Genomic DNA, 13,613 nt, shown 5'->3' on the forward strand with positions numbered 1-13,613 from the left:
GGCTCAGTTTAAATGCTTAAGGAATTCCATTGCTATAGAACATATACTGAAGGGTGTATTAGGTGAAAGGCAATATATTGGCTATTCATAGTGTGTTTGAAGATCTGTTATTGCTAGTCCTGCTCATTGATCTGCTCTTTCAGGGTTTTCCTGCTTATTTTTCTGTAAAAATTTAAAAAGGAACTTATCTAGTTCAAAAAAAAAAAAAAAAAAAAGAAAGAAAAAAAACTGGTTGGCATGGCATTTCAATTTAATCCTGTGTTTTTAATTTTTATTTAGTTATTTTTTGCCATGCCATGTGGCTTGTGGGATCTCAGTTAGGGAGTGAACCCAGGCCACAGCAATGAATGTCCAGAATTCTAACCACTGGGCAACCATGGAACTCCCTGTGTTTTTTAAGTTTTTAAAGCACTTTATATTAAATTCTCATGGTAAAAAAATTACCATGGTTAACAACAAAAGCATTATGGAAGTGAATGAAGTAGAAAATAAGTTCCATGCTTTACCTTCCTACCCCTCTGAGGTTAATATTTTTGTGTATATTTTTCAGGATGTATTTCTAGGCCCATACAAGTGTGTGTGTGTGTGTGTGTGCGTGCGTGTGTGTGTTTAATAAAATTATGTCAACCTTTTTAATAGTATGCTTGTATCTGTAACTTAGAAATGTCTTTTTTTTTTCTTCACAGCCATACCTGTCTATGATTCTTTGAGAACATTATAATGTCCCTTTGTGCCTCTTCTCACAAGGAGTTTTCCTAGATGTTACCTATTCAAGACATGGATATCAAAAACTCACCATCTAGCCTTAACTCTCCTGTCTCCTACAACTGCAGTCAATCCATCCTACCCCTGGAACCAGGCCCTATATATATACCTTCCTCCTATGTAGAGAGCCACCATGAATATTCAGCCATGACATTCTATAGCCCTGCCGTGATGAATTACAGTATTCCCAATAACTCGGAAGGTGGGCCTGGTCGACAGACCACAAGCCCAAATGTATTGTGGCCAACTCCTGGGCACCTCTCTCCTTTAGCCATCCATTGCCAGTCGTCACTTCTGTATGCAGAACCTCAAAAGAGTCCTTGGTGTGAAACGAGATCATTAGAACACACCTTACCTGGGAACAGGTAAATCCAGTCTTCATTCTGAATTGTAGTTCATGGCCATTATTCAGATTGCTTTACGATTTAGTGAAAAGAAAGATATGTGTTATACAAGGTCTTCATTATTACATGGATCAAATAGAGCACCTAAAACATCTGATATTCTGAATTCTAGAATTCTGAATTCTAGAATATCTAATCTGATATTCTAGTTCTTACTAAAAAGTTGAGCTTACAGATCTGTGTTTTGGGGGAGAATTCAGTATCATGACTACTGTCTTTAGAAACTAAAGAATTTAACTTAAATCACTTTCTTCTTGATGAAGTGATTTGGGTTTGAAAAAGAAATTTTTACTTTCAAGTTAGATCCTTCTTATCTTGCAGTGAAATCACAATTTAGTGTTCATGACAAATTGTGTCCAAGATAAAAGTAACTGTCGGTATTACAACTTAATGAAATACTAGACAGGTGAAGCCTGAAAAGACAGACAAACATTGGTACAAGCTTTTAAACAATGAACTAAAATAATAACTTTTTTTTTTTTTTTTTTTTTGCGGTACGTGGGCCTCTCACCGTTGTGGCTTCTCCCGTTGCGGAGCACAGGCTCCGGACGCGCAGGTTCAGTGGCCAAGTCTCACGGGCCCAGCCGCTCCGCGGCATGTGGGATCGTCCCGGACCGGGGCACGAACCCGTGTCCCCTGCATCAGCAGGTGGACTCTCAACCACTGCGCCACCAGGGAAGCCCAATAATAACATTTTATAAAGATTGATGGGAAACTATTTAAATGTGGACTTTAGTTGAACTTTCTTAAACTCTAAGGGCAAGGTAATATAATGGGTTATTTCCATTCAATTTGTAATGTTTTTTTTTTTTTGGCTTCTCTGCGTGGCTTGTGGGATCTTAGTTCCCTGACCAGGGATCAAACCCAGATCTTTTTAATGATAATTATGGCTACAGAGAGCAGAGGTAGTATAGGGAGAAGCATGAAGGGGAGATAAATTTCCAAAACAACCAAAGTACTAAGTTATAGCATATTTGATATTGAAATGTATTACTTTCAAATATCGTAAAACTTTGAGAAAGCCGTATTACACAGTAATTTTATTTTTCTTCTTTAAAAAAATACTTCTTGTTTGTTGGTAAAAGAGAATACGAAAATTATAGATAACTTTTAAAAAATAATGTTTTCTCATTCAGGGTTTAAAGGAAGAAATATTTTGTTTCTGAGCACAAGTTCTAATCAGAGTTCTGCTAATATTTGGGTAAATTAAACCATAGTATAATTACCTTAATTTATAAATAATCGTACTTCTACTATTTCCTTTTCAAAAAGAAACATGCCGTAGCAAAATTAGGAACTAACCAGGTGTTTTTGGTGCCTGTTGGTGCTCCCTTGTGGGCTGTCCCTTCCTCTGTGGAAGCCCTGGCCCTCCCTCTACCCAGCATTGAACACCTTCCTCCAAAGCCTTCTCAAAGGACAGGTACATGTTCACGCTCTCCCCTTCTCTTCTCTCTTCTTCCTCTCTCCCCTTTTCTTCTCCCCACCATTTCCACCCAGACTGGATCTGGTCACATTACACTCAAAGTTGTACACCCTGATGGCTACAGCTGGCCATCCATGGTTACTGGTGCTCATCAGCACTGCATGGATGGGCATAAACTTGCTTAACCACTTTCGGGCATCAGTCATCCCAACAGGGTGACTCTTCATAGATCTGATATCAGTAACAACTGGTTTTGCTTGATCAGATTTCTTGGAATATATTTATCACGAACCCTTGAGGGCAAAGAGATAAATTAGGCAATGTTCATGCTGTTCGTTTTTCTAGAAAGGCCCTGTTTTATCTTTAATGCTCTTTTACAATGAATGTTTTCTTTGCCCCTAGAGAGACACTGAAAAGGAAGGCTAGTGGAAGCAGTTGTGCCAGCCCTGTTACTAGTCCAAGTTCAAAGAGGGATGCCCACTTCTGTGCGGTCTGCAGCGATTATGCATCGGGATATCACTATGGAGTCTGGTCGTGTGAAGGATGTAAGGCCTTTTTTAAAAGAAGCATTCAAGGTACAAGAGTATTGTTAGCTGCTTCTGTAGTTTTCCACTTTTGCTTTTAAACAAGTTTTCAGATGACCTGGCAGAAATTTCACCTTTGGCCTGCTTTGTACACAGAGTACTTGATGAGCAGTTCAGAGGATCATGTGTGTTTGCGGGTGGGGCGGATTGTTTCAAGTGTAGAGTACTTTATCTTTCATTGCAGATCTCTACCCCAGAACCCAAATGGGTCTCACCCCATCATCACCCATCGCCATCTTCTTGGGAGAAGACGTCTGCCTACAACCCTTGTGAAGATAAAGCTTGCAAAATAAATGTGTGCTCGTTAGGAACTGCAAAGATTGTTTCTTCCTTTGTCTTATGTTTAATATCTGGCATAAGTAACAGTCATGATGGTGGGCTGTCTCCCGAGGAAGAGAGAATAAACATGTTTTACGGAAATGATCAGAAGTCAGTAGTTCAACTCCAGTGGTCTCTGAGAATTTATCTAGAGGCATGTCTTGCCCTGAACTAGTGGAACCTCCTTCACAATCCCCTTTCCTGGTCTGGGTTTAGACTATTTCCCTACCCTTCTCCAAATTTCTGCTGGGCTGGGTTTTTGTTTGTTTGTTTGTTTTAGTGGCCTTTTTAATCAGTTTCAAACTGTGCACACCTGGTTTCAAGGCCAGTCAGCCCCTTACCACACAAGTCCTTGTTGGCCCTAATTTGCTGAAGGCACTTTCCTGCTTACTCGTGCTCTTGGCCGTCTCTCTGCCCCTTAACCCCTCCCTTGCCAGCCCTACTTCCAGACAATGTCCTATGTTCCCATCTCAGAGCTCCCTCCCCTTTTCTGCCAAGGCCTCAGTGCCTTGTTCTTATCTGGTTAAGGAAAGCAACCTTAAAGCAATTCATAGTGTGCAAGCGGCAAGTGGTAATTTACTGAGTTAATTCACCCAGTGATAACTCTACATTAAGAGAGCATTTTACCTCGAGCAGAGAAGCTGATGTAATCCAGAGGGAGGTGAGGGGTAGAATGTTGGTAGACAAGGAATCACCTTCCTCTGAGTCCCCTGAAATTCACCCTTCATAGATGACCACCTGTTTATCCTGGACCCTCCACTTAGTAGCTCTGTGGCTTTACTTACCAGCCTGTTTGCTCGTCTGTGTAATGGAGATACAGAGTTGTTCTAAAAAGGAAATGAGGTTGCTTATGTGAAAATATTTGGTCAGTTATAAACAACCTGCAAATTCAAGTTATTCTAGTTTTTCTTTTAACTCTTCTGTTTTCAGTTTAGATATCAATGTCTTTTCTTTCTTCCTTGTATTTCTCTTCGAATCCTAATCTCATTTAAACCCTCCTCCTCCAAAATCTTCATAGTTAGGTGGATGAGGGCCCTCTGCCATTTCCAAACTTTTCTTACCGAAAGGAAAAACAGCACAAAAGAAGCTGATGTCATCAAATATTATCAAAACATAAATCATGGTTGCTTATTTTTGCTTTTGCATACACAGAGCTTTTCATTCTATGTTTAACATATTCAGTGCTTAAATTTTTTTGTTTATGATCATTGTACTAGTAGATTATAAGGCCAGGTCCAGTTTCCTGCGATATATGATAAGAACAATTCAGGTTTTCTGAAATTCAGAACCAAACTCTTGATATGATGACAATTCTCTATCTTGTTGAGGTTCTAGAATTTTATCTCCTAAGGAAATTTTGACCCAAAACAACTAACTACATCCTTAAAAAAGAGAATTCTTATTTGCTGTTTGGGAAAAATCTCTGCATGGAATATCTTTCATGATACTTCATGAACCCTGAGACTGTAGCTGAAAACAATAAAACGTAAGTTTCCTATGCTTTCCCCATGTCATTCTTTCCTACTGCATCCACAGAGGAACTGCTGGGAAAGGGAAAAGGAGTGTCATATCCTAAAAGTGCAAATGGGAAAGAGTTAGTGCTCTTACAATTGCTTCATGCCTAAATGATTATTTCTTTGGACTCTTCATATTTTTGGTGCCCTCTGGTATAAATGCATTGCAATAACTGAAAGTGGCTACTCAATTTTTTTGGTATGTTGAATGAAATAAGAATCAAATATATTTTCATAAATTGTCAATTTTATCCACATTGTTTTATTGAATAAATCCATTTTCATTGTTGTTTTTTGAATATAGGAGCTTAATTTTTTGTTTGAGATATAATTTACATACAGTAAAATTCCCCTATTTTATTTTTATAGTTTTATGAATTTTGAAAATACATGTAGTCATGTAACTACCACCATAATTAAGATATGGAGCATTACTATAACCGTAAAATATTCCTTCATGCCCATTGTAGTCAATTTCACCCCAACCCCCCAGGCTCTGGTGACTCTTGATCTATTTTCTGTCCCTATAGTTTTGCCTTTTCTAGAATGTCATAAATCTTAAAGTATGTAACCATTTATGTATGGTTTCTTTCACTAATCATGTTGCTTTTAAGATTTATCTGTGTTGTTGGATGCATTAGTAGTTCATTCCTTTTTGTTACTAATATTCCAGTAGGTGTGCCCCATTTTGTTTATTTGTTCATTTGAGTTGTTTCTAGTTTTGTGCTATTTTAAGTAAAACTGCTATGAACATTTATGCATATCTCTCAGTGCAGACATCTTTTTGTTTCTTTTGGGTAAATATCTATGAGTAAAATGGCTGGTTGTATGATAAGCTAATGTATGTTTAGCTTTATAAGAAACTAACAAACTGTTTTCCAAAGTGGTTGAACCATTCTGTATTCTCAACAGCAATGTATGAGAGTTCCAGTTGCTCCATGTCCTTATCAAAACTTGATATTGTCAGTCTTTTAAAGTTTAGCCATTCCATTTATATTGGTATGTAGTTCTATCTCACTGTGGTTTTATTTTGCATTTTCTGATTACTGACAATTTTGAGCACCTTTTCTTGTGTTCATCAATTTTTTTCTATGTATATGATATATATTAAGTTCTATATATACTAGTGTTTAGTCTGACTGTTCTGTTGATCTGTCTCTTCATTCTTGTATAAGTACCACATTATTTTAAGTATTATAGTTTTATAATGAACTTTAATACATGCCAGTATAAATTCCTCCTATATTAAAAATGTCCTGGCTATTTTCTCATGTTTATTTGTCCACAGGAACATTAAAATAATTTTATTAAGTGACCTCCCATCCTTAATGTTAAGAAAAGTGGATATTTTATTAAACCTAAGAATTATTTTGAAAGGAAGCTCTGTAATAGTCTTCACATCAGGAAACACATTGACTCCATTTATTTAGGTCTTTTACATCTCATAAAATTTGGGGGTTTTTTTTGATATGTATTTGGCCCATTTCTTCATGTTATTTCCATAAAGTTCATCCTTCTGGCTATTTATTTTATATCCACATATCATAGTAATGATACTACTATACTCTACTATGCACTTTCATTTTGGTATTTATAATAACTTTTATCATTGTCATTTGAAAGTTAAAATCCATTTGACTGCTGCTCATGAATCTTTAACTCTTTATTTCTTAAGACATTATAGGCTAAGCTTTAAATGGGAAGCTGTAGCAGCCCATAGGTTGTGTAAAAGATTCTTACCTTCAAGGCATATATTCCATTACTTGGGACTTATTTGGTCTTGAACTCAAGAAGGATATCCTGAGGGAAGAAACAACAAGGTAGATGCTTGTTATTGAAGTATAAGAGTGCCAGGGAGGGTATGGGTAATAATTGCTCTGTTTTTTTCTTTTTTTTAAAGAGCTACATTATTTTATTTTATTTAAAAAAATATTTATTTATTGGCTGCATTGGGTCTTTGTTGCTGTGTGCGGGCTTTCTCTAGTTGTGACGAGTGGGGGCTGCTCTTTGTTGTGGTGCATGGGCTTCTCATTGCTGTGGCTTCTCTCTGTTGTGGATCACGGGGCTCTAGGCACACGGGCTTCAGCAGTTGTGGCACACGGGCTCAGTAGTTGTGGTGCACAGGCTTAGTTGCTCCAAGGCATGTGAGATCTTCCTGGACCAGGGCTCGAACCTGTGTTCCCTGCATTGGCAGGCAGATTCTTAACTGCTGCGCCACTAGGGAAGTCCCTAATTGCTCTGTTTTTAAAATAAGAAAACCGGGAGGCTGAGCTGATATTAAAGTCAATTCTTCTGATTTCAAGTCCAGTGCTGTCTCTTCCCTCCATGCAGTTGGATATGAATGATAATACATATTCAGACAGTCTCAATAATTTTGCAGAGAACAAAGATAACCTTTTATGTTTTGTATTATAAAAAGCATATTTTCCTATAAAGTTTTATATCTTAACTAAAAGAATTAGCTTCATATTTTGCCTTTAATTTTGCTTTGAACTTTTCTCTTAGTTCTGTTAGTGTGGAGTAGCAGACTGTTGCATGGAACAAGAAAGCCATTTTAATACATGGGGTGTTTGGTGCAGTTCAAAGAGGACTTTTTTCTTTTTGCCAGAAATGAATTACCATGACCTTCTTGCATAAGACATTTTCTAGGCTATTTTATTGAGCATGTTCATATTATTGTGCTTTCAGATCCTTTTTTAAAAGTAAAATGATCTTTTACAGTAAACTCTGAGAGAAAAATAAAAGCCAACCTCTACTTGTCCCTTAAATGCTTATTGTTATGAACCTCCTTATAAAACCAATAAGGATGACATCATATATAGTTCTTAGAGGTTTTAGAAGATACTTAAAAGATTGCTTCTGCTATGGAAAGTGCTGTGGGATTACATTTATCTTCTAAGTATAAAGCATTATATTCTAAAGTACAATAGAAAGTTTCTGATTAGAAATATATTTTGGCTTTTAAAATTTATTTTTGTATATTATAAGTGAGGATAAAAGCAATACCAAGATAATTATCTGTTCCTTAAAATTTTTTTTATAGCACACCTTATGTTACCACCTATTCTTGAGTGTGTATGGAACCTGTAAATATGAAGACTGAGTCACTCCCTTGGTTAGGTTACATTTTATGGCAAATGGTGTTGGAATAGTCTCTTGTGATTAGTTTCTTGTGATTATATAAGACTCCATCATAGCAGACTGTGGAGAAACTGGAAGTCAGAAAGATGTGCTTCTCCTGGCCTGGAAGGAAGCAAACATGTTGTGAGCTGTTTTTGGGCAAGGAACTGCAGGTGCCTCTAGGAGCTGAGAGCAGTGTCCAGCCTATAACTAGCAAGAAAATGGGAATCTCGGTCCTACAACTGCAAGGAATTGATTTTGTCAACAACTTAAATGAGCTTGAAAGAGGACCCTGAGCTTCAGATGAGACCACAGCCCAGTCAATACGTTGGTTGCAGCCTTGTTGGGACCCTGAGTAGAGTAAGCTGCGTCTGCACTCTTTATTTGCAGAAACTATGAGATAATAAATTTGTTTGATTTTAAGCTTTTAAGTTTGTAGAAATTTATTATGTGGCATGGAAAACTAAAACAATAACTTTAAGGAGGTTATTGAACTGAGCTTAAGTGTTTTCATTTGTAAAATGGGGATTATAACTCTTTATAAGGGAAGTTATAGGACTAAATGAAATGCTGATGAAAACTACCCGGAAATCAGTAGGACATCAGGAATGTTGGTGTGTCAGGCTAGGAAGACGTTGCTTCCTGTACATGGCCAGGATGGAGGGTCACTTGAGAGAGTGGTTTTTGCATCTCTAGGGCACCTTTGCTGGTACCCAGGCCGATGCAGAGTGTGATGGTAGAGCCACAAACAACTGAATTTCAATTTGTGTTTTGTTGAACAGATGTTACTGGAATCTATCTAAAAGGGGAAAGGATTATAAAATTTAATTATGGTTCAATCATGGAACCATAGCTTTTTGAAGTGTTCTTTAAAATCTGGTGAGTTGGAAAAAGGAAAGTTAATTTCACAGCTTAAAACATTAACATTTGAAATATAGATAAATTTCAATTTATCTGTATTTGCATATTTATTTGTATGTGTCTATATTTGTGTGAATTCATTTATTGTTTGAGTAGCTAACAGCATTTTTAAAATGAGTCTCCAACTTACAGAAAATGTGCATATGCAATATAAAGAACGTTTTTTCCTGAAATCACGAGTTGCCAACATTATGCCCCGTCACCTCCGAACACTTAACATGTATTCCGGTAGAGCCACAAGGGTCAAATTGGGAAATTAGCATTGATACATTGTTACCATCTAATGTTTAGACTTGTTCCAGTTTTCCCAGTTGTCCTAACAGTGCCCTCTACAGCAAAAGGATCCAGTTTAGAATCACAGTTTGTATTTAGTTGTTAGGTCTTTAGCCTTTCTCTCTCTGTCCAGAACAGTTCCTCAGTTGTTCCTTGGTTTTTTTTTTTGTGTGTGTGGTACACGGGCCTCTCACTGTTGTGGCCTCTCCCGTTGTGGAGCACAGGCTCCAGACGCGCAGGCTCAGCGGCCATGGCTCACGGGCTCAGCCGCTCTGCGGCATGTGGGATCTTCCTGGACCAGGCCACGAACCCGTGTCCTCTGCATTGGCAGGCGGACTCTCAACCAGTGCGCCACCAGGGAAGCCCCGTTCCTTGGTTTTCATGATCTTGACAATTTGGAATCTTACAGGCCAGTTATTTTGCAGAATGCTCCTCACTGTGGGTTTGTGTGTTGGTTCCTCATCATTAGATTCAGCTTACACATTATTGGCCTATTGCAATATCACAGAAATGATGCTATATTCTTCTGACTGGCTCCTTTCATGTAGTGCCTGATTTCAATTTGTCCCAATACTAGTGATGTACACTTTGAATATTTGGTTAAGATGATGTCTGTGAGGCTAGTGATGTCCCTGCTTCCATGCTCTCTCGGGGGATAGAGTTAGGGAATATATTTATTCCAGTATATATATTTATTTGGGTGTCCAAATTATCCCAGATTTGGCCAGTAGTGTTCCCTTAAACTGGCTTCTGTATCTTTTTTGACATGTGCCCCTAACACTCTAGACACTTCTTTACTTCCTGGCACAACAAGATGTTTCAGGCTTATCTTGTACTTTCCCTGCCCCAGCGGGATAAGCTGGAATAAACTGTTTCTCCAAGGTTCCCAGTTTCCTGTGAGTGGAGAATGATATTCATAAACCAAGATCTGGGAGTTAGTTTACTCATTGCTGTTGGGATATCTCTGCTTCCAGTCTGTCTCAGAGGATAGAGTATTTGTTCTAGTATATATAAATATTATATATATATATACACACACACACACACACACATATAAAAGATATATAATGTATAAAATTTCATATTTATATTCAGTTTAGAAAAGAAGTAAAGAGCAACCTCCTGTGTGACTAGTGCCCAGGCCATGAAATAGGATATCTCCAGAAACAAACCCTCTGGGTGGTCCTTTTAGTTACAGCACCTTCTCCCCCTACAGAGGTGAGACAGTTCTAACTTCTGCCTTCCTTGCCATGTTTTTATTGCCTATGCATGTAACCCTAAACAATATAGTTTTTTCTATTTTTGAACTTTATATAAATGGAATCCTCTCCTTTATGTTCTTTTGTGACTTCTTTTATGACTTGCTCATTTAGTTTATCATTGAGATTCATCCATTTTCCACATTGAAATTATGGGCCGTTATAGGTTTTATCGTAAGAAGTTCAGGCTCTATTGAAAGACTCAATTAAGAAATAAAGGCACCATAATACCCTGTTCACTTCTACTTTTTATATATTTTATTATAATTTCTGTTCCTTAACTCTCTCAGGTCTCTGTATTTATCTTCATCCTCCCTACTATTACCAATCCAGGCAGGCAGCCTCCTTTCTGGTTTGCACAGCAACAGGGGGTTCTTGCTTGGTCTCCTGGCCTTCATCAATCTTGCTGCCTCTAATCTGTTTTCCATACAGCATCTGAAGTAATGCTTTTGGTGTTTTTATTTTTTGTTTTTCTTTGGCTGCATTGGGTCTTCATCGCTGAACGTGAGCTTTCTTTAGTTGTGGCCAGCAGGGGCTGCACTTCGTTGCAGTGCGCGGGCTTCCCATTGCGGCTGCTTCTCTTGTTGCGGAGCACGGGCTCTAGGCACATGGGCTTCAGTAGTTGCGGCGCATGGGCTCAGTAGTTGTGGCACGTGGGCTTAGTTGCCCTGCAGCATGTGGGATCTTCCCAGACTAGGGATCGAACCTGTGTCCCCTGCATTGGCAGGCAGATTCTTAACCACTGCTCCACCAGGGAAGTCCCAGTGCTGCTTTTTGAAATGGAAATTTTCTTGTTTCTTCTTTACATAAAAGAAGTACCATTGTCTTAGTCAGATATTGCTATACAACTCTATTTAGGCTGTAGATTACTACAGTGAGCATCATTTTTTTATTTATGGGTCTGTGAGTTGTTTAGGGTGGCCCTACTTCATAAGGCTTGGCTCTGGGCTTTGGGTTGAGTTCTGGTCTGCACCACACGTCTCCACATTCTCCTTGGACCAGTGGCTACCCGAGGCATTTTCTTCTCATGGGCACTCAAGAGGCCAAGCCAAACCTTTGGAGTATCACATCTACTTCCATACCATTGGCAAGTCCCACGGCCAAGCCCGACGTGAGTTGGTGAGGAGGTGTACTCTGCCTGCTGTAATACACTGTAATGTCACAGGCCGAGGGAGGGAGTGAAGAATTAAAAACGATAATTTAACCCACCACAACCGTTATCAAGTGGCAGTTCTTTCTGTCCTTGTTTTGCTTGATGATTTCTATATTCTCTTATTGACCAGTGTAGTTCTCTTATTTAGCTGTGAATTCCTATAAAAATAACATGTTAAATACCACGGAGGAATGTATGTAAAAGAGTACAAGCAGTTGAATTTGGTGACCTGATACAAGTGTTACTCTCAAGGAGTCCTGTGACTTGGAGCAAATCAATTTCAGGTGACTGTCTCACTTTCCATGTCTAGAGGAGACTATTTCTAAATGTATCTCTTCAGAGTTCTAAGAACATGCAGAGAATAACCTATTCAAAAGGGTAGGACATTGAAATATTCTGAGGTTTCCTTTACTCACGAACGAGGCACTGATGAGGCTGAACTTGGTTTTTATACCTGTACCTGTGGTTAAGAAGTTTCCTATCTCTCAGCTGGGTAGCGTTAGTTGTGTTGTTGACCAGGAAGAGATTTAGCCAAAATATTATAACAATAAACTTCCTTTTTTTGTTGTTTTTGTTTTTTTTGCTCTGCTGTAGGACATAATGATTATATTTGTCCAGCTACAAATCAGTGTACAATAGACAAGAACCGGCGTAAAAGCTGCCAGGCCTGCCGACTTCGGAAGTGCTATGAAGTCGGAATGGTGAAGTGTGGTGAGTGTTCCCTTCCCCTTCTGTGATATGTGGGACATGCTGAGAGCCATGTCAAACTGGGGACAGTTTGAGGACCTGGAGACATGTAGCCTGGATGAGAGGAGATTTAGAACATGGTAATTATCTTCAGGTGTGTGTATGCTGTCCCATTGCAGGGGTGTTGACTTATTCTCTAAAGCTGCAGAGGACAGAGCTGGGGTGAACAGGAGCAAGCTGTAAGAGGCAGATTTTGGCCCAATGTAGGGAAGAACTTTCTACAGTTCAAGTGGTCTGACCACAGAATAGGCTGCTGTATGAATTAGAGAACTCTAGCCACTGAGGTGCTCAAATGGGCTGGATGACCATCTGCCTGAGGCCTTGAAAAGTCTAAGGATGAAGTTCAGGTAAATGTTCACGGTTAAAGCTCTGACAAGAAAGTTGACTATCTTGTGGGCTACTTGGGATGACTCGTGCCTGTCCCTCCATTTAACTTTCTAGAAGTGGAAAAAATATGCACAGGAGTCAGAAACATGATAGACCTATGGAAAGCACATAGAGTATGGATTTTGTTCTAAGGCAGTATGTGTGCATATATATGTGAACACACACATATACATACATGAAAAAACAAAGAGAAATGAGAACATTAGTATAACAACTGACGACGATGCTTACACTGCATTGTCTCCACCTGGCTAACTTGATTCACTTGTTGTACATACTCGCTTGTTTATATACAGTCATATCAGCTCTGCCTGTACTTTTCTTATTCTTCTGCCAGCCAGTATTTTAGCAGTGGTTTGTTGTTATTTCTCTCTTTGTAACTATTTGAAAAATTTTAAAAAAAATCCTCTCTTTTCTCCCTGACAGTCTCTTAGTAGCTCTGCTCCTTGAACATTCTCTGTTCCCTCCCCTAGTTCAGAATTAGAGCAGAAGTTCTCTTAATTTAATCGCAGTTCTCTGGCTTCCTAAAATCACTTGTGTTCTCCATTTGCTCTGTAAAATATCCTGCCAATGCCCATGACCTCCCAGTGGGTATTGGTTACTTTCATAAACGCCGCTTCAGTTATATCCTTATCAGTAACTAATGGGCTTCTTCCCAACCTGTTTCTACTCGTTGTAGTTGTTAAATCATATAATTTAATTAAACTTTATGCAAACATATGAAATATGAGTAGGAAAAGATAGT

The 13,613-nt window shown here is 38.6% G+C and overlaps 1 protein-coding gene across 3 annotated transcripts in view; it reads left to right on the top strand.

Moving 5' to 3' along the window:
- Window positions 1-720: 720 nt before the first annotated feature.
- ESR2 (estrogen receptor 2) overlaps window positions 721-13,613 on the top strand; it is a 188,442-nt gene continuing 175,549 nt past the window's right edge. For 2 of the 3 annotated variants that reach the window (XM_065871889.1, XM_065871890.1), the window contains exons 1-3: window positions 778-1,130; window positions 2,995-3,167; window positions 12,329-12,445. In XM_065871889.1, the coding sequence (XP_065727961.1) occupies window positions 778-1,130; window positions 2,995-3,167; window positions 12,329-12,445 (643 nt within the window). Of the gene's footprint in view, window positions 1,131-2,994; window positions 3,168-12,328; window positions 12,446-13,613 lie in introns of all 3 variants that reach the window. The other variant, XM_065871888.1, reaches the window with a different exon arrangement.

This window comes from Phocoena phocoena, chromosome 2, assembly GCF_963924675.1.
Source record: "Phocoena phocoena chromosome 2, mPhoPho1.1, whole genome shotgun sequence".
In the NCBI taxonomy this organism is placed as follows: domain Eukaryota; kingdom Metazoa; phylum Chordata; class Mammalia; order Artiodactyla; family Phocoenidae; genus Phocoena; species Phocoena phocoena.